Source organism: Amblyomma maculatum, chromosome 4, assembly GCF_055883805.1.
Source record: "Amblyomma maculatum isolate TAMU_Amacu chromosome 4, ASM5588380v1, whole genome shotgun sequence".
Taxonomy (NCBI): domain Eukaryota; kingdom Metazoa; phylum Arthropoda; class Arachnida; order Ixodida; family Ixodidae; genus Amblyomma; species Amblyomma maculatum.
The window spans coordinates 30,184,025-30,204,902 of NC_139347.1; the positions used below are offsets into that span (position 1 = coordinate 30,184,025).

At 48.3% G+C, this 20,878-nt stretch overlaps 1 protein-coding gene across 1 annotated transcript in view; it reads right to left on the reverse strand.

Annotated features, from left to right (window-relative positions):
* Positions 1 to 6,358: 6,358 nt before the first annotated feature.
* LOC146190577 (phospholipid-transporting ATPase ABCA3-like) overlaps positions 6,359 to 20,878 on the reverse strand; it is a 37,107-nt gene continuing 22,587 nt past the window's right edge. The window contains exons 10-19 of the mRNA XM_084600196.1: positions 19,902 to 20,352; positions 17,052 to 17,509; positions 16,185 to 16,310; positions 14,582 to 14,824; positions 12,495 to 12,741; positions 9,955 to 10,180; positions 8,974 to 9,161; positions 8,306 to 8,479; positions 6,994 to 7,207; positions 6,359 to 6,550 (exon numbers count right to left, since the gene is read on the reverse strand). Coding sequence (XP_084456322.1) covers positions 6,359 to 6,550; positions 6,994 to 7,207; positions 8,306 to 8,479; positions 8,974 to 9,161; positions 9,955 to 10,180; positions 12,495 to 12,741; positions 14,582 to 14,824; positions 16,185 to 16,310; positions 17,052 to 17,509; positions 19,902 to 20,352 — 2,519 coding nt within the window. The remainder of the gene's footprint in view (positions 6,551 to 6,993; positions 7,208 to 8,305; positions 8,480 to 8,973; positions 9,162 to 9,954; positions 10,181 to 12,494; positions 12,742 to 14,581; positions 14,825 to 16,184; positions 16,311 to 17,051; positions 17,510 to 19,901; positions 20,353 to 20,878) is intronic.

The following is a 20,878-nucleotide window of genomic DNA, read 5'->3' on the forward strand; positions in this document are numbered from 1 at the left end:
ACCCACACTTGGTCTCCTGGATTGCACTCTGCGTGGCGTCGTCGTAAATTGTATCGTCGGCTGTCGGTGCGCTGTTGGTCTTTAATACGCAGCCGTGCGAGTCGTCGAGCTTCCTCTGCACGCAGCAGGTAGGCGGCGACGTCAAGGTTGTCCTCGTTGGTTACGTGCGGCAGCATTGCGTCGAGCGTCGTCGTGGGCTCCCTGCCGTACACAAGCTTGAACGGGGTCGCTCTGGTCGTCTCCTGGACTGCCGTGTTATACGCGAAGATCACGTACGGCAAGATGGCGTCCCAGGTCTTGTGTTCAGCGTCGACGTACATAGCGATCATGTCCGCGATCGTTTTGTTCAGGCGCTCCGTAAGGCCATTGGTCTGGGGATGGTACGCAGTTGTTCGTCGATGGCTTGTGTGACTGTATTCCAGGATGGCTTGCGTCAACTCTGCCGTAAACGCCGTTCCCCTGTCCGTGATGAGCACTTCTGGGGCGCCGTGTCGCAAGAGAATTTGTTCGACAAAAAATTTGGCGACTTCTGCCGCGGTACCATTTGGTAGTGCTCTTGCTTCGGCCTAACGGGTAAGGTAGTCAGTGGCCACGATGATCCACTTGTTACTCACAGACGAAGATGGAAAGGGGCCGAGGAGATCCATCCCAATTTGTTGAAAGGGTAGGATTGGGGGCGGAATCGGGTTTAGTAGTCCCGCTGGTCTGATCGGCGGCGTCTTGCGTCGTTGGCACTCACGACACGTCTTCACGTAGTGGGAAACTTCGGCAGGCAGTTTCGGCCAGTAATACTTCTCCTGGATTCGACGCAACGTGCGCGCAAATCCGAGGTGGCCTGCTGTGGGCTCATCGTGCAACGCCTGTAGAATTTCTTGCCGAAGGGTTTTAGGCACTACGAGAAGCTGCGCGGTCTTGTTGGGTGCAAAGTTCTTCACGAGGAGGCCATTGCTTAACGTGAAGGATGATAAATGTCGCCTGAACACAGCAGGAGGGGAAGCGGTCTTTCCTTCCAAGTAATCGGCTAGCGCTTTCAGCTCAGGGTCTGATCGCTGTTGTTCTGCGAAACTGCTGGCGCTTACCGGTCCCAAAAAGGCGTCATCGTCATCGCCCTTCGGGGGAGAACCGACGGGAGCGCGTGATAAGCAGTCTGCGTCGGAATGCTTCCTGCCCGACTTATAGACTACAGTCATGTCAAATTCTTGAAGTCGTAGGCTCCATCTGGCAAGGCGGCCGGAAGGGTCTTTCAAATTAGCCAGCCAGCAGAGCGCGTGATGGTCGCTTACCACCTTGAATGGTCGGCCGTATAGGTATGGACGAAACTTAGAAGTAGCCCAGATGATCGCAAGGCACTCCTTCTCGGTCGTCGAGTAATTGACTTCGGCTTTTGTGAGAGACCTGCTAGCGTAGGCGATTACTTTTTCCTGTCCGGCAGTCTTCTGGACGAGAATGGCTCCTAGGCCTACACTGCTCGCGTCGGTGTGAATTTCGGTCTCGGCGTTTTCATCAAAGTGGCCAAGTACAGGAGGGCATTGCAGGTGGTGCTTAAGTTCGTCGAAGGCTTCTCCTTGCGGCGCTTCCCATTTAAAAGGTACGTCAGCCTTTGTAAGCTGCGTCAACGGTTCGGCGATCCGCGAAAAGTTTCTGACAAATCGTCGATAATAAGCGCACAGCCCAAGGAATCGGCGCACAGCTTTCTTGTCGGCAGGCGGTGGGAATTGTGCGATTGCAGCTGTTTTCTCCGGGTCTGGGCGAATATCGTCCTTGCTAACGATGTGACCTAAGAACCGGAGTTCTTCGTAGGGGAAGTGACACTTCTCTGCTTTTAGCGTTAGCCCCGATGACTTGATGGCTTCCAGCACTGTCTGTAGTCGTTTTAGGTGGTCTTCAAAGTTTGACGAGAAGACAACAACGTCGTCCAAATATACCAAACAAATTTGCCACTTCAAGCCTGCCAGGACTGTGTCCATTACTCGTTGAAACGTGGCTGGTGCGGAGCAGAAGCCAAATGGCATCACCTTAAATTCATAAAGGCCGTACGGTGTGATGAATGCGGTCTTCTCGCGATCTCTTTCGTTGACCTCAATTTGCCAATATCCGCTCTTCAGGTCCATCGATGAGAAGTACCTTGCATTGCAGAGCCGGTCGAGAGTGTCGTCGATGCGGGGAAGCGGGTAGACATCCTTATTCGTTATGCTATTCAAGCGGCGGTAATCAACGCAGAAGCGAAGTGTGCTGTCTTTCTTCTTGACCAAAACGACTGGTGCCGCCCAGGGGCTGCTCGATGGCTGGATTACGTCATCACGCAGCATTTCCGCAACTTGATCGCGAATGGCCTGGCGTTCTCGCGGAGATACACGATAAGGTCTCTGGCGCAGAGGTCGGGCGTGTTCGTCCGTTGTTATGCGGTGCTTGGCCAGTGGTGTTTGTCGTACCTTCGATGACGATGAGAAGCACTCCCCGTAGCTTCGAAGCAGACTGAGAATCTGGTCTTTCCTGTTGTGGGTCAATGCCGGGTTGATGTCAAATGTGGGCTGACGGAATAGGTCCGGTGCGTCTTCCAGCGTTTGGTCGTGGAGGGTGAATACATCTTTGAGGTCCGCTAATTCGTCGAGAAAGGCGATCGTCGTGCCCTTGTTGAGATGCCGATATTCTTCGGTGAAGTTTGTTACCAGAACCTTAGCTTGACCTCTCCGGAATTTCGTGATGCCTCTTGCGATGCCGACACCTCGTTCTAAGAGCAATTGGATATTTCCTTCGACGATACCTTCAGCGGTTTCGATGTTGGCGCTACCTACGCAGACTGCGATACTTGATCGGGGCGGGACGTTCAATTCTTCGTCGAGGACGTTTAGAGGGATGTGTTGCATCGACGTCGTCGTAGCAGGAATGGCTTTGTCTGCAGAGAGCTTGATGAGCTTGGATCGCAGGTCGATGATAGCCCTATGTTCATTTAGGAAGTCCATGCCTAAAATAACGTCGCGGGAGCACTGCTGCAAGACCACGAAGCTGGTGGGGTAAGTACGCCCATTTACGGTTATTCTTGCAGTGCATCGTCCCGATGGAGTAATCAGGTTGCCACCTGCTGTGCGAATCAGCGGGCCATCCCAAGCGGTGGTAACTTTTCTTAGCTGAGAGGCTAACGGTCCACTAATGACTGAATAGCCAGCTCCGGTGTCTACTAGGGCAGTGACTCTGCGACCGTCGACATCAACTTCAAGGTCACTTGTTCGCGTCCTCGCATTGCACGTGGGCCTTAGTGTCCGATCTCGGCTCCGTCGTTTCTTCAGGTCATGGCCGGGGCATACCGTTGTTACTTCGCTGGGCGGCGGTGTCTGCTTGCACTCTGGTCGTGTTGTCGTCGATGTCGTCGTGTGGAGCGGCGATGAAATGGTTGCTTCGTCGTTAGTGGTCGTCGGCGGCGGAGGATCTTCGTCTTTTCGCCGTTGAGCAACCTCACCTCCAAAGGTTGCTGCCTTTAGTTTCCCCTACGGGGGTTGGGGACCTTCCGCGCACACTATCATCATAGTTACGTCCCGGCGACGCAAAGCGGGCCCTGTACGGCGATGGAGACCTGAATCGACGGCTTGGTGGCGCAATCTCACCGCTACGCAGATAGTTGTCGATTTCTTGCGGTCGTTCACCTGGGCGTGGTCGTGGAGCGTCGACTGCAAATCCGCGGAGACTGATTCGTCGGTACGGGCAGTGCCGCAGAATGTGGCCGGCCTCACCGCAGTGGAAGCATAATGGCCGGTTGTTCGCTGTCCTCCATGCGTCGCACTTCCTAGGGCTTGTTGGTCGTTGGTAGGCTTGGCGGACGGGAGCCAAGGGGCGGTTTTCAGGAACAGGCCGGTAGCGGCGAGGGCTCGGAAAGTCATCACGTCGGGGCGGAGGGCGACGTAATGCACCAGCGTAGTTCATCGCTGTTGCCTCTTGTGCTGGAAAAGTCGCAGCCGTCGCTTCAGGAACGCCCAGCGCCTGCTGGACTTCTTCGCGGACGACGTCCGCGAGCGTCGCCACCTGGGGTTGTTGCGATGATGGCTGCATTCGGCGGAGCTCCTCTCGCACAATCTCCCGGATGAGGTCACGAAGGTTCTCTCCCCTTGTAGATGCGCTGGGATAGTGGCTTGAGTAGTCTGGCTGAAGTGGCCGCTCGTAGTGGCGCATCCGGGTGTCAACGTCTTCTGGATGGCAGACGCTTCCGTTTCAAATTCTGCCACTGTTTTTCGCGGATTTCGGACAAGATTTCCAAAAAGCGATTCTTTGACGCCTCGCATTAAAAGTTTGACTCTCTCACCTTCAGTCACGTTAGGGTCGGCGCGGCGAAAGAGGCGCTTCATCTCCTCAACGTACGCCAGGACAGACTCGTTAGGAAGTTGCAGTCTTGACTGAAGGAGGGCCTGGGCTCTTTCCTTTCGGACGATGCTTGAAAAGGCAGTCAGAAACGCTTCCTTGAAAGTCTCCCAATCCTTCATAGTTGCCTCATGATTTTCGAACCAAACTCGGGCATGTCCTTGAAGAACAAAGTAGACTTGCCTAAGTTTCGCGGCGTCATCCCAGCCGTTGAAATCTGCCACACGGTCGAAAAGGTCCATCCAATCTCCCGCATCTTCATCCGGTAGTCCATGGAAGCAGGGGGGCTCCCGGGGTTGGACGAAAATAACCGGTGCTGTAGGCTGGGCCATTGTCAGCGTCGATGCCTTCCGATATCGACTGGGGTCAAGCAGCAGACCGTGTTCGGGTTGTAGGCCTTGAAGTCGGCGGCTGGCTCGGTGACCTGTAGGCTGGTCTTCCAGGGCGGCAGGAACACGGCTTGGGTCTTCGCTTGAAGGATCAAAGGCAGCACCTCCACCAGATGTCACGTAGTGGTGACGAGGTCGACGACACAAATGAAGGGGTCGATGATTGCACTAAAGAAACTCTTTATTCGGGCTGACTTGCGCCCGCAAAAGAACTAAGCAACTCGGCGGCGGCGATAGAAACAAACGTGTTCGTCGATCGTCGAACAAAGAATGCTCGTCACACTCGGCAACGCTCAATTTAAAGGCTGCAGCGAACAATCTAGATAACGTCGCAAACAGCTACCAGCACGGGCTGGAACATTGTGGAAAGACACCCGAGTGGCCGGAACCTTCGAGACAGATCTCGGTGCGTCTTGCGCTACAACAAAACTGATAAAGGTGTGACGCGCGACATCGAGCAGTAACAAACAAAGATTACGGAACTGATACGCGGTCCAGAATCAGAGTGATAAGCCTGTATGCCGGCGGCTGTTAAAAAACAACAAATACTGTTTTGAAGGTGTCGCGGCAATATACTCTCCATTTACTTTAGTAGCATATTTCGTATAATTATTGTTTCCATCCTACCTCACATGTAACATGAACCCGAGATTAGGGCCCTGGCCTAGCATTTGGGCCCATCATAATGAGCGCACGAGAGCACCTACCGAAGTATGATGAATTTGCAATGTTTGGATGACGAAAAGGTTTGGACGGCGTTGCTTCGGCTTTCTTTCAAGATTCTCATATTGCAGAAATATATAAAAAAAAGCTCATAATAGAGAACAAAACTAACACTTCAGAGAGCAAGTAAAATTTGCTGCCTTGATGTCCTCATTATGCACTTAAATCCCGTGAAATGATTTCTCATATGCCACCTTTAGACCTTCCCGGTTTTCAGGAGAAAACAACTTCCTCATCCCCGGTATAACTCATTAACGGGAATAAAAAATACTGGAGCTGCCACCACCGGACTGGTGAACAGCACTGAAGGGATCACGTCTCCAAATACCATTATAGCGAATGAAAAAACTTCACTGGGCGAGCGTAAATATTTTAGTTTGAAGGAGTAAATTATTTTCCCATCATCGAACGCAGTAGGGGACGAATGATTTATTACATCGGGGAATATTTTTTCCTAACAGCGCACTTGCTGTGTTAGACCTTGATTATAATTTAGGCGTACATGTCACCCGGGGAACTATACTACTTTTTTTTAAAAGTCAGTCATGACAGATGCAGTCCCAGAAGATGAATGTGTATATGTCAGGCGCAAGCGTCGTAAACGTATCAATGAAACTAATAGGTTTACTCCCGAAAAAAGTTTTGCTCCCAACTAGAACTACTCCCTCCAATCATCGTTATTTTGTAACATGAAAAAAAAAAAAAGTTTGGAAATCGATAACTATAGTGGCTGAAACTATTCGCGTTGTAGAGGATTGGTTGACTTGCAGTTTTGTTCATAAGCACCGCAGGACAAAATTCTAGTCCTGCGAATTCCGAGGCGCTTCAATTTCGACAAGTGTCCGTATGTTGGTTGTGTTGTGACCTGTCGGGGTGGTTTTGTAGTGAGGAGGAGCTCAGTCTTTCGGCTCCAGTTTTGCTTCCTTACGGGCTTTCTGTGCGAATGCGACCAAAAGCTGCTCCAGACTAGCGTCGCTGACGACGATGTGGTCGAAAGGAAACGCCTTTCGCAGGGCTGCCACTTTCTGGAAGAGCACACTCCAGGGAATGCGGTCTCGCAGACGGTATTCAGCAACCTTCTGCACGCTCTGCGGAAAGCGAGAAGGAAGTGCAAGCATCCTCGGATCAGGACGAATTTTTATTTAACTGAGAAGTTCTTGAGAAAGCAGTAGAGCTTTGTAGCCGTATGGCTGCGCTTGGGTGGATGTCAATGAGTAATTACTCCCTTATGGCCAATCTACTTCACTTTGGAGAATTTCCCTAAATATCCGACCAGAATCATTCCCAATTCGAGTTAGTGATCAATTCGCTCTCGCCCTGCCATCTGTTTTGATGACCGTCTTGGTTAGCTCTGTTGGTAGCCGTATGACTGCGCTTGGGCGGATGTCAGAGTAATTGCTCCTTTATCACAAGTATGTGACAGAAGCTGCAAAATCTGACCAAAAGAATAAACTGTTCCTTCTCCTTGACACGTCCGTGACGTCACTAAAAGTGCATGGCTTTCTATAATTACGTGAGTCATCGTGCTTACGATTTGATCTTCCAGACGTTTCGCTCCTGGGAAAGCCTGGAAGACGGCCTTATCCAGCTGCTCGTCTTCGACCTTAGTGCCCTTGGCCAGGCTGAACTTGAGCGTGAGGCTGCCGCCGAACTTTACCCGGAGGTGCTGCAAGGGACCGAGGCAGGTCATTTGGCCCTTAACCATGATGCCGATGCGGTCACACGCCTCCTCGCACTCTTCCATGCTGTGGAAACGATGAGAGACATTGAAGGGATGGCACAGCAGCGCACTATAAAGCACGAAGTGGGATTAATTATGCCTGAAAGCAATATTTCAGTAAGACTCTGGTGGTTGCACGGACATTTATCTCGTTACGTGAAAGTGCTTACGTGCCTGCTTGCGGAGCCATTTTACGTATGACTACTAATGACTCCATGTCACCATAGACAGATACGTCGTAACCAAACTGTATACTGATTGTTACAGTGCAACACACTAAGTACCACTATCAGCGTTTTGGCAGTGATAAAAACAGTACTTTTCAGCAGTCTTAGGGGGCGACTTCTCACTGTTCAAACCGTATCAGGCAGATTTAAAGGAACCTTTTATCTCGAGTAGACAGGCCAGGCTACAGCAGAAATAGTTATAAGGTGGTTGTTAATGTCGCCATGGTAACTTGATTGTAAATTACATCACTGAACAAAAATGAAAGGAAGTGCATCTGCTTCATTGCTTCTGCACGTCTGAAGTTCTCATTACAAGAAGGAGTTGAGTTGCCAGCTTTCGGCAGTTTATTTAACAAAAAAAGGACACCAGATGCTACTTTACCGACACAATGTGGCGGTGCGAGCAGAGCATATAGATATACAAAGAATTATAAAATATATAATGCTCGGAGAGCCAAACTATTGGCGTGGTGGGTAATGACGAGGTAGACATGCCTGCCAGGAAACATTGCCGTCTTTTTTTGCCACGCCTCTTGGACGTATGTGCACCATTCATGCATGCCCGAATAAATGCAAACGATAAAAAAAATGTAGCTTAGAGCTAGCTTGCACGCCATAACGGTGTCCTGGTGTCTAGTGTCGTTGAGTTCATGCATGCAGAATTCTACTGATGATTGCGGAACTGATCCTGTGAGGTCAGAAGGACAGACTTTTTGCAAGTGGAGTCAACATGAAATTCTAAAATTAAGCGCCAAGCAGGAACTGTACCCAGAAGCCGTGACCATTGCGTGCAGTTTGATATAAGCAGGCGAAAACTAAAAATGATATTTAAGCCATTTCTTAAAAAAAAAAAAAAAGCTCGTGCCCCTATGCTACACAACGGTAAAAGCTCTCACTCGTGCGTAGTTAAGACGAAGGTGGTTTTAGTGGCGACCTTGAGGTTGGCCAGGGCAAGCTGGATGCGCTTCCTCGATGCAACATCGACGCCCGCGAAGGGTTCGTCCAGGAACACGACGGGAGGGTAACCCACCATGGCCATGGCAATCGACAGCTTGCGCTTGTTTCCCCCACTGTGCATTCGGAGAAGTCCGCGTGAATGGATCAAACAGACGCAGTGGACTAGGGCTGCCGAATCGAACCAATTGACCTCATCAGAGCTTGGAATAACAAGCTGCAGTTTATCTTCCGCTGCGTCGAGTATAATATTTGGCAGATATGCCTTTTTAAGCAGGTGATCTGCTTTCGAAAACATAATGGGGTGCAGCCCAGATCTGCGCGGCCGCTACAGCGTTCCCATACCTCGCACTTTTGGTGCAACCCTTCACAGTATGCCAATCTATGACAGCTCTTTCTGAGCACTGCAGCACTACCTAATTTCCCAGGGTATCCACCAGAGCAATTTGACTGCGCTCACTACGGAGGAAAGCCCATTATCAAAATACAGAGCCAAAATGTCGGTGTCGAGAATACTACACACAAATAAAAATTCCTAGGTTCAGCCTTAAAAAACGCGTCTCTAGTTACTCAGTCTCTGTGAAAGCGCTTTAGAAATCTGTATACTTACCTGTAATATTCGCAAGGTTTCGCTGCGTGTTCTTCCAGGCCAACCATCACGATCAGATCACGCACCATGACGGCCAGGAGCCTCTCCGGCACACCTCGCAGTCGGCCGAATAAGAAGAGGGTCTCGTAGGCATTCAGTTTACCCAGTAGCGAGTTCCTTTGAGGGCAATAGCCGATGTGCGCTTGCCACTGCGCACACACAAAAGTAGCATCTAGTGACGGGCAAGTCGTGAAAGCGTTAAGATGAATTCTGTTGCGGGACCAGTAACCATAAAATCGACCTGCTTTGTCGTGAATGTAGCCTGTTGTGACATATCAAGACATCGTAGATCACTTTCACACATTCAAAGAACGGACTCTGTTCTGACACGTCGATACATCTGACTTCATTCTCACGCATGGACACGCGTGTTAGTCTATTCTAACGCCTTAATAAATCGAACTGTTACGCATCGAGGCCTGAGCCATGTGCCCACACATCGGTCAGGTGACACATCAGCCCTCTTCTGATGCTATAGGTCCAGATGGAGCTGTAGTATGAACAAACAAACAAACAAACAAACAAACAAACAAACAAACAAACAAACAAACAAACAAACAAACAAACAAACAAACAAACAAACAAACAAACAAACAAACAAACAAACAAACAAACAAACAAACAAACAAACAAACAAACAAACAAACAAACAAACAAATAAATAAATAAATAAATAAATAAATAAATAAATAAATAAATAAATAAATAAATAAATAAATAAATAAATAAATAAATAAATATCAGCCTATTAACCGATTTTCACGTAACAAAACATGGGACCCCGCTATGACTTTTACACATCACATTCTGCTTCAACATATTGGGCAGCGTTAGGCTCCTAGTGCTCCATGATAAAACGGTCCAAGTCTTTTGACTGCAGCGTCTACATACTGGGATTGTATTTCGTGCTCAGCAATGCAGTTATTCTGGAGGCATTCTCACCTGCCGAGGCGCCTTGTTGAGAACGAGGGTCTTCATATACGCGTTGCCATCGGTCATCTGAATCAGCGCCGCGAGCATTTGGAATGTGGTCGTCTTTCCGGCGCCGTTGATGCCGACCAGGCCGAAGCATTCGCCCGCACGAAGAGCCACATATATACCCCGAACGGCGTAGAAGTCGGCGAAAAACTTGTGCAGGTTGCGCGCCACCAGGGTGTACTCAGCGAACCTGTCGAAAGGAAGCGTCCCATCGGCTCGTATTGCACAATACTAAGACCCGCACTAACGCACTTCTGTTTCGATTACGCTATAGGTGTATACATCATTGTAGTATTTATGCCTATGGTGTGCTGCTGCAGCTACAAACATTGGCCCGCTACCCCATACCGCTACAGCTGCACATGTATTGAATTCTCATGCGCAGATGTCATCGAAGACGCAGGTGAGCTCAGTGGTGACGAATGAGTACACAGCTAACCCACGCATAACCTGTAGGCGACTCTGCGCATGTGCAATACCGACTGGCGCTTGCAGCGCACTGTAGGGGAACCAGAGCACCCAATGCTAGAACATCCCATTAGTAGTAGGAGGAGCCCTTGACGAAAGTATAGAGGCTAAGTGAGTTTGTTCCTCAGCCACACCGCCACCGTAGGTTGTAATGCATCTCCAGCGGTCCAAGCCCCTTGGAGCCGATAACAGTTCTGGCCCTACCCCCTCCAATGGGTTGGTGTTCCACGAATGCTAAAGGAGCACCAATACACAGCTTACAAGCAAAATCCTTAGTTGGGCTTCCAACTTTTGACAAAAAAAAGAAGCTATATGTCGGGCTTTTGTCGAACTGACAACGACCTCACGGCTGTCCGGTTGACGATGTGGGCCACGAAATAACACTAGAAATTCCTTTCACGAGCCTACTATTGAAAGTTGTAATCCTCTCACCTATCGAGACTTAGCACCACCATACAAAAAGGCCTTTCAGTCAAATATAGTTTATCTCGATTCATGAAGGCCCATGTCAGTTGACGTTTCGCGTGGCGATCCAAGTGCTTGCCAAGAAGACAGGATGCTGCTTTGCGCTAAACAAGGAATTAGGGGGGCTTATTGGACACTCCACGGATCCGCGTGATAACCGCTGCTTTCTAAAAAAGGCAGAACGGCTGTAGCGATTAACAAGCACCTGTTATCTGACCACCGGCCAAATATGCGACATTAGCCTTTCGCATAGAACATGAGATCCTATTCATGACTGAATGTACCCTACCGAAGAAACAAAGCTATATATAGCTGCAATCAAGCCGTATCCTCTAGAATTCCAAGTTTCAGTTATGAATGAGCCAATTTATTTCTACCTTACGTTATATGTTAGTAAACCTTGTAAGCCGGATCTGCGTTTTATCGGCACAATTTTTCATATTAAACCTTCATGCAACAGAAAAACCTAAGACATTTCAAGCAACGTACAAACGTTCTCTAAACTGAATAAAGGGCGTTTTCCAACAGGTATATCGTCTACATAAAAGTGTTCTTTCTTTGACGTTTGGGCTCCTACGACCACAATCTCATCTGCCTACGCCCCTTCCTCTGGCTTTAGTTTAGTTTTTATGAGTACGCAAGTCGCCAGAACACAAAGAAAGTTCAAGGAATATTTCACTTGACGGGCATAATGACAAGGAAACTATACCACTAACTGGCCAGTTACGGTACTCTATCAGAACACAGACACGCGATGAGTTAAAATGCTACCGCAACAGATATATAGCGTGTTGGCAACACCAATTGAAAACGAAGATTCGTATAGTGGCAGCGAAGTGATTGCGTATAGCGAGAAAAACGACGACCGGCTACTAACGGTGTCCTCGTCTTTCGCGTTTTACAAACTGCCGAATGTTCACCAACCCGTCCGGTTTTTATTTCTGTCGAAGCAAAGTCATATCGGACTATAGGACACGCATTCTCGGACTAACGCTCGACGCTGTATGCTGCGCAGAGTCTAAGGCTGTACTAACTGTGCCGATGGTAACGCATTCTGCTGTTGAAATGTCTTTCATCGCCAATGGTCAGTTTGTTTTTTTAAGGTTTACTGTACCAAAATGAACCAGGGTATGACAGACGCCGCAGTGGAAACTTTCGGAAATTTTCACAACGTAGGGTTCCTACTCGTGCACTATACCGCAGTCGGATTGTATGCGGGTGCTTTGCTTTTATCCTTTATCAAAAATCGGCCGCCGGTGCCGGGAATAAAACTGCGTCCCTAATTTCAGCAGTCATGCACCCTATACAATTGAACCACCGCGACGGCATCACCATAGTAACATAGGCTTTCAACAGATGAATCTTTGATTACACGCACCTTGACAATGGCATATATTCTAAACGTGATACACACAGGCTCGTGTACCTATCAGCTGTGATGTTTACAGAAAAAGAAAGAGTAGCAATCATCCTTGCGCCATACACAACTTCCGTGCATAAACGCGGTATAATCTTGGCTTGTGCGGGCCAGGCCCGAACGACTAAATAATGAAAGATTATTCAACCAGTACTTCTTTTCGCGGACTATAGTGTTGACTAGGTGCTTCTCGTTGTCCACGTCCTCGTCCAGCGCCGGAGTGTGCAGGTCGCGTAGCTTTTCTTCATCCGAGAAGTCGCCTGACGCTTTGTGCACGGCGTAGGCGAATAGGCACCCGCCCATCACCACCATGAGTAAGAGTGGTATTTGGATGCTGTACCAGGAGTACGAGAAGGGCCCCGTTTCTTGCCAGGTATTGTCCTTTGTGTCAGAGGTCAGCACTGCGTACATACAAGAGAGCCATGTATTCGAACGCTCAGCATGGGGTAGTCGACATTTGCGTAAATTTTCCGACCTATGCTGCACCGCATGCGCGTGGTTAGCTATTCCATTGCTATGAAAAATAAGCGTAGTCATGACCAACCTGGAACACAATTTTTCTGTCGATCGTCTTTATGTCCAAATACAATTTTCTTCCGTACTGCGTGCCCGCCTTTTGTAGTCACAGAACTGGTTTTTGCTACAAGCGAGAGGGCTGAGTGAGATGGTATTTTTGTCACGATAGGTTTTGTTTTTGTTTATGAGGTTTGACGTCCCACAGAGATTCTATGTAGCTACAAAGACGCCTTAGTGGAGTGCTCCCAAAATTTCGGCCAGCTGGGATTCCTCAACATGTACTGACATCGCACAGCACACGGGCGCCTTCTTTTCACCTCCATCAAAAAGTGACTGCTGCGGCCGAAATTCTATCTCGCTTCCTCAGGCACAACAGTCGAGAGCCGTAACCACTGCACCCACGCGACGAGGCTGTCCGGCAGTGATTTCTTTTGTGACAGTAAGGTTTTAAGATGTTACGCGCACAATAATTTGAGTACCCTATACAATAGCGGGATTTATAAGCGAACCGGAAAATTTCTATCAGATTTATTGATATGAGAGCTCAAATGAAAGGACGCCGGAGGACAGTGCGAAGATACATGCAATGTATATCCACTTTTTCAGGCCATCGAGGAGCAGGCAATTGTACAGTTTCGGATGCATGACCATGATATTTCGTGGAGCATGATATGAGGGAATCTGTTGTCCTTTCACTTGTCCAGTGTGTTAAGGGGCGTTCTCGGTATGTGACTAAAATTGAACAAACTAGCTCTTGTCAGTTCATTTTTTCGGCATAAGTTGCAACCTAAAGAATGGCATCGCAGATGTGTCGAGGGAGAAAGAGAGATTCGCAGATACGACTCCACGTGTGTAAGCGCCCGGCTGGTGCGGACGAGGTGTCGCCCTAATCGTTTACCATTGTTAGACTTCTGCGTAGTTAACTTGACTGCACATAAACCGACCAGGCTCAAAACGAGTATTTCTAGTACCATTGGAAGCTGTGTCGTTAGCTCTATGATGTGGGCTAATAGTAGGAAGGGCGCAGATGGGACGGGTGTGTTCGTTCTACAAGGACAGCTCAGCAAGGAACGTTGCCTAGAGTGAGCAGCGTATCTGAAGGCTGCTACCTTGATCTTCTGACGAACAAAAAAGATATTCGTATTGGCTTGATTCCGGAAGAAAAAGTGAGCCCAGAGCCGTCTGCTCTTTACCTTTCTACGCCTGTAATCACTTGATTTGGGGTGCGGTAAACTATTGCGCTCACATCTTCATTAAGGACAACAGCAAATTGTTTGTGGGTATATTAGAGCGTAGATTTTATGCGACCGTTCGGCGGTTGAGCCGCGTCGTCATTGGTACCATACGTTACCGGTGTAAACGAGCGAAAGAGGGTCACGAACCAACGAGAATTTCTCAGCAGAGAAAGAAGAGCGAAGACAAAATGAAGAAAGAATAAGAGAAATAAAAGTTCTGCGTCGCTCGCTCGCAGCTCTTATTTCGCTTCTTTTGAAAAATTTATTTTGGCTCTTGAGAAAATGAGCGCTTTGTACCTGCACATACACACAAGTATCTCAAATCGTTTGCCTAAATATATAGCAAAAATGCTGAAGAATTTACGCTCAAATTTCTGAATAGAAATGATCGTAATCGCCCTTTGAATTTTTTTCCCTCTGCGGAAGTAAAATGAGTGCCATTGTGAGAATTAGGAAGTAGGACTAAACGGAGGATGAGGAAGATTCTTACTTTTGCAGCAGTAAATGATGCCCGATCCGAGCATCCGCATCTCATCGCAGAAGTTAACGAGCGTATGGTCCGTGCTTGGCCGAGAGCGCAAGTCTCGGCACATGGCCGCCTCGTACTCAAGGTTGATGGCACGAATTGTCGCGGCGCCCAGCAGGAATGGCGGGAACAAGAGTAGCGGAAAGCTAAGTGACTGGGTGCGGAACGCCTTCACGAACATCAGGAAGAACAGAAAGGAAGCAGGCCCTGCAATACAAGCGCTGGAAATGTGTGACAGACTTCGGGAGTGAATTATTAGTGGACTCGTACATGTCAAAGCAACACCGTAAGTTGCGAGGGGCGCAGAAACGTAGGGTCCGGGTTCAATTTACATTATCAAAGCATTTTTTTAGCGTGCAACTGACATGTGAAGTGCTGATGTTTGCGTGAAACTCCCGCGTGCGAAGCCTGGGCTCGAACTGCCTAAATTTGTTACGCATATACACGAAGACACTACGGCCCCTGTCATGTATCAAAAGTTATATTTTAATTGACATGATCACAATGATCGGTTTTGGAATTTTGTGATAGCGTGGGCTGAATCAAGCATCGAATACATTTAAGACTGCAGCGAGATTCGTTCTTCATGATTTCTCGCTATCAGGCTCAATTCAGCCATCTTGCAGTTCTCACTGCAATGTTTGTACGTTTACGTTCGTTGTTTTTCGATTGCGCCCCGTGTGCAACAACCATGAACGCACTCTAGCACGTGATTGAGGTGCTGGACTGAAGGTGTATTGAGCCTAATTTGAAGGCTAGGAAAGAAAGCGTACTGCGTGTTTTATCTTATTCAGTACATTGTTTGCATAAAAAATATGAGGACACTTTAGCGGCGCCTTTAGAGTATGGCGCGATAGCGTAGGCTACCACTCACATGTAGAGCCATAATTTAACCAAGCCATATGAATGTGCTAGCGTGGCCTAAGGGTAAAGTGATTTCAAATGTACTGGCAGGCTGATTGTTATTCAACGAGGATTACCCACATTCCCGAACTCTTCGCTGCTCAGTTATTGGGCAGGGGGGCCAATGGTCAATGCTAATGTTTGACTTCTGGTTAACGTTTTAAGCATGAAATGCTTAATATCCCGCTGTCAATGACCGTGCTGTGACGCCAAGACAGCAACAGAGAGCTAACACCTGGGAACCGAACTCTCATCATCTGGGCACCGATTTGATTTCTAACGTGGCACTGATTTTCCTTCACATGACAGCCGAAACGGGAACATCCGGACACCGAACGAGATTTAATCTTACTACCTTCCTATAAAGGACCAGTTTTCAACGAAAGTGTGCAGTAAATTAAAATGGCCGACGGGACATTCAAATGTTCGATTAAAAAGAACAATCACGAAAACACTTAAGTAGACACTAGGCTAAGTAGAGTCCCTCGAGTAGCGTGACCAGTCACAAGCGCAATGTTCGAGCGGTATGTTCGCGAGATAATGCTGTTTGTTGCTTTATTCAAAGGGCACCTAGCCTGACGTGGGTCCGCGGAGTGATGAGAAGATGCCTTCAGCCCTTCGAAGTGCACGATCAAGGTGAGCAAAAAGGTCGATATCAACTCACCTCCCAGGCCGTATGTTCCCATCATAATGGAATACGCCGTGCTCTCGGCTGGGACGTGTTCGGCCACTATGTAGGGCACCAATATGCCGATTGGGGCGAACGCCAGTACAACCGTTAAGAGGGCCACTGCAGAAGTAAATTTAGCATAAAAATGAGCGCCGTAGAGCTAGATTTCATCTGCGAGCGTCACAAACGACAGGAGAGTACTGGAATTAAAATTTTCTTGACTGAAGTATTGCTAGAAATAATTGAATATGAAGGTGAAAGCACGAGACGCTACAGGTGGCATCCAGCATCTATACTTTGCACGTGAATACTTTATCACACGAATTGCGAAAATTCCCCGAAAGTCAATCAGAGCAGCGTGCAGGTTTTGTACGATGCAAGTAACTTGTACTTAAAAAACGTTTAAGCCGAGCTCTGTAGGAGATGGCCTGGTCGGATCTGCGGGATGTTGATAGATTTCTAGAAGACCTGCTCCCCTTCCCCGCTCCCCGTTGTGAATAATACATGCATCTGTGAGTGAGAACTTAAATTTCCTTTCATGGTCCACGTATCCTGAGGGTACGACAAGGGAGACAGGACTGCATTTCTGAAGGTCATTCAGCGCTCTGCAAGCTGTTTTGTCAGAGCTGTTTTATCTTGTGTGCACAGAACTTCGTTAGGTAAATCGTTTCTAGTAGGCTAAAGCTGTATCTTTCTGCACTAATATTTAGCCAATGTCTGCTATGGTTTCTGTCAAGAATTATGCAAAAGGTGGAAGCATCTAGAATACACCGGTGTGGTTTGATGAGACGGCAGCTGCTAAGATATATGTCTGATAGAAACTCGCGCAGATGTACTGAGACGCAGCCAATCTTTGCTTACCGCCAGTCTCGAAGGAGAGCTCCTGGAGGTATATGAAGCCTCCGTATATGACGGACATTGGGACATAGTAGAAGAGGAAGTCAAAAGTGAAGTGCGCCGTGACGTATACGCAGCCAGACACGCCACTCATTAGCTGCAGATTTCGCGCCCCGCTCTGATTTTCTGCGGCCGGAAAGACGACGAAAGAAGACAGCAGCAGGCCCATGCTGACAGTCACCATGCAGCCCCAGTAGGTCCAGTTCTGCTCCACGGCGAGGCGTAACTGTTGCAACGTCCCTTCTTCACCATTTTCGCTGGAAGCTTTGTGGATGGTGTCTGGTAACAGGTCCAAGAACAAACTTGTGGTGATTCGTGAATCACGCTTTTCGGACGCCCTCCGAAGCTGGGCCGTATGCATCAGGTTGTTAAGCACCGGCAAGCTCATGATGCTTGCCGGGTTGTACCAGCCCTCAATAGTGCTGCGAAAAAAGGGACGCATTAAGTTTCGTTGTCTCAAGGATGCTTTTTTCCACTGCCTTCGAAGGCATTTTACGTGCATTGCATGTTGCACTGTAGCTTTATATGGTTCCTGTTTCTTGATTAGAGCACGCCGCGAAAAACGATAGGGACATGCGCTTTCCAGGTTTCGAAAGGTCACGAAGGAATCTTTCCCCTTTTAGTAAAGGTGCAGTTTCTGGTTTGCAGTAAATATGGACAGAGAGAGAGAGCGAGAGAAAGAAAACACACTTTATTATTGAGCAACGCATTAAGTGCTCAAGGGCTCTTGCCCCTGAAACATCAGAAACATCAACTGCAGAGGTGCAGTTGGTCGGACGGCAGACATGTGCTTCAGGTAGGAGGGACAGGCGAAGTAGGGGGCGAGGGGTTTGGATACTAGGCAACGAAACACACTTCCCTAGATCGGCGTAGGGTAAGGGCAGTTGGAGCAGTACTGGTCACACCGCACGTGGAAGGGGTGCATGTGATCGCTAGGGCGAGAAATATGTCGGTGGGTAGCTTCGGCGCTGCTCAGCTGGGGGCAGTGTTAAGGAGTGTTTGGACGGCGTCGTGAACCGGCGTGTAGTGGAAAAGTTTCTTCACAGATCGGAGGGCTTAACCATGGCATTGCAGGCGCCAGATGAGAGCTTCGAGAGCGATCTTGCAGTTTAAGTGATTGCCTCCGCAGTAACGCAGATTGATGGGTGAGTTGGTACGACATTCTAGGATAAAACAGGGCACCAGGACAAATACGAGGGAAGACGAGACTTGTCTTGTCCTTTCCTCCCTGGTGTTTGTGCTGGTGCGCAGCTTTTTCCTAGAACATTGCTTTCGTATACAGCATAGCCAGGGATCCATCTAAATATTCTCGGGGTGGAGGGTAGAGTATGAAGGGCGCGAGCGCAATCACCGTGGAAATCTGCAGGGAGTGTAGCATTTTGAAGAAAGTAAATGGAATCCATGAAATCCATGCGAATTATGTATTCTGTTTGTACTGATGAACAGGGATGGAAGTAACTGAGTAAATGCGTTGAAGGTGTGCACAATGGGGTGAAATTCTGCGGTTTGGCATGGATAGGAGCTCAACTGTACGCTCTGGAGGTGTTAACAGATGAAAAGCTGTGGGGCCTGTAGATAGAATAAGTCAGTGGTGAGTATGTTCGACATTGCTCAAGATCAATCCCTGTGGTGGAGGTGCGTTCGCCAAGATTGCGCCCAGCGGTTAAAAATTGTCCATCATGTAAAACAATGGCTGTCGATACGGTGTAGCTTGCTGTCGTAGAAATGTCCTACCAACTCCAACGATGTCGCATGCCTCTCAGTGCGGCGAAACCAAGACGTCGTTCTTAGTGCTAGAGAGTTCGACAGAAAACAAGATGCAGACGATCCCTCAAAATGTGATTCGGAGGACAGAAGCAGCAGGACTAAGCCTTGCGATTTTTATAGGAGCGTTTATAAGATGCTATTGAAGTCGTTTTCGCCCTACCGCTTCACTGCATCTATCTGCTATTGCATGGCGCTTCAAAATTAACTGCTCAAGCTTCCCACACGTTGTGCGAACTTTTGCGTATCCAAAGTGTGCCTGGTCGCTGCCGCTCCACATAGGGTGTCTCTTTCTACGTGTATTGAGACACCTCGACTACGCCAATAAACCCCTGTTCCAAGCGGTTAATGCAACTGTGGCTCCCAGGAAGACTCGAAAGCGCACGTGTACTACCTCTTACTTAAAACTAAGGATGAGGTTCCGTTCATCTCATGCTGACGAACGGCGGGCGACAAACGGCTACCTTACGGAGCTGAGAGGTACATAGGTTGCTGTCAAGTGAGGCGCATCACGCAAGCTGTTAGGTGGTTGCGTCGCATAGGTAGATTTGATAAAATTTCTGATCAGGATACAACTGAAGATAGTGTCCAAAGTACACCTTGTCATACGCACCGCGTGGTTGAAATGAACTGAATGCGCCATCGTCATACTATTGTTCTTACTGAGCAATAACGAGTATGTAGCTGTTTAGTTATGTATATTCAATAGTAGAAAAAGTTTGTTGGGTGCTGTGCGGGCAGGTGATAAACAGGCGCCTAAATATTAACTTTGGGCGCTGCAAATACGCTGATAAAAAGAAAGAATTGTCAGCTTGTTGGGTGCTGTGCGGGCAAGTGATAAACAGGAGCCTACATATTAACTTTTGGTGCTGCAAATACGCTGATAATAAAGAATTGTCAAGGGGTCGGCGCATGGGGGTATCATGGTTTATGGAAATAAAAAAAAGTAATGTACACATCATCAGCGTTGTTTAGACATAAGCGAATGCGTACCGAACCTTTCGCGTCTTTATGTTGCGCTACCAGGCCCTTTTAACGAGCAATGCTAACCTTATGTCGGAGAGCACAGTGCCAAATGCGTACTTCGAGGCGTATTCCACATAATTGCTTTCCAAATTGTTGAGCAACGCCTTCCCGGTGTTGTAAAGTTGGTCGATGGTTGCGTCCTGGCTCTCCAGCAGTACCCGGTAGTAAAAGGAGCAGTTGCTCTTTTTTAACTCGCTCAAAAAGACGCGTCCACCTGAGCCAAACTGTGCAATCGCGCTGACGTTGATAAGACGCGGAAGCGTGGCAGTGTCCGTCTGGCGCGCCGTCAGCGTTGCGGTGGCCATATAGGCGATGACGACAGGAATTATCCACGCAGTGATCAGAAGGAAGAGAGAGCGGCGGAGGTAGGAGCAGCGTTTGGAGAGGAGTGCCAGGAATTGTTGACACTCGTCACGATTCCAGCCTGCTCTCCGGAGCCTTTTAGTCGTAGGTTCTTGCGTCGGTTTGTCTTGTTCTGCATGAGAGTACCGTAAATAAGTGGCTGCGGCCTCAGTAGTTATACCGGTTGAGAGAAAGTGAAATATCTTGTTTACTACTGCATCTTTGACACCGTTGCGAACGTACGGGGCTCAAACGAACAAACTCTGGAGTGGTTTGTGAGAAAGTAGAGAGTGATATCTTTAATCAAAAAGGTTGATTTATACCGAGATATTTGGTGCCTGATATGCTGCGAACAAAACCTCTATTTCTTTTGAAACTTCTCCTAGGAAGGCACATTACAAACACTAGTTATGGCCAGGACATCGGGCCTAAGTGAAAAGTGCACTTATGCACGACAAGCAATCCTTGGATAATTATGCGCTGTTTTTTATTTAATTATTTTCCGTAATCTTTTAGTGGTCCCATGTCACCGAAACGCCGGCGTTGCCATCGTCAGCGTTGGTGTAGATGACCCTGAGCGAGTAATCCCGATTGGTTGGCCGAGTCGTGACGTCGTGGCCTCATCATCACATCGCTCTGAAATTTCATATACCACGCGG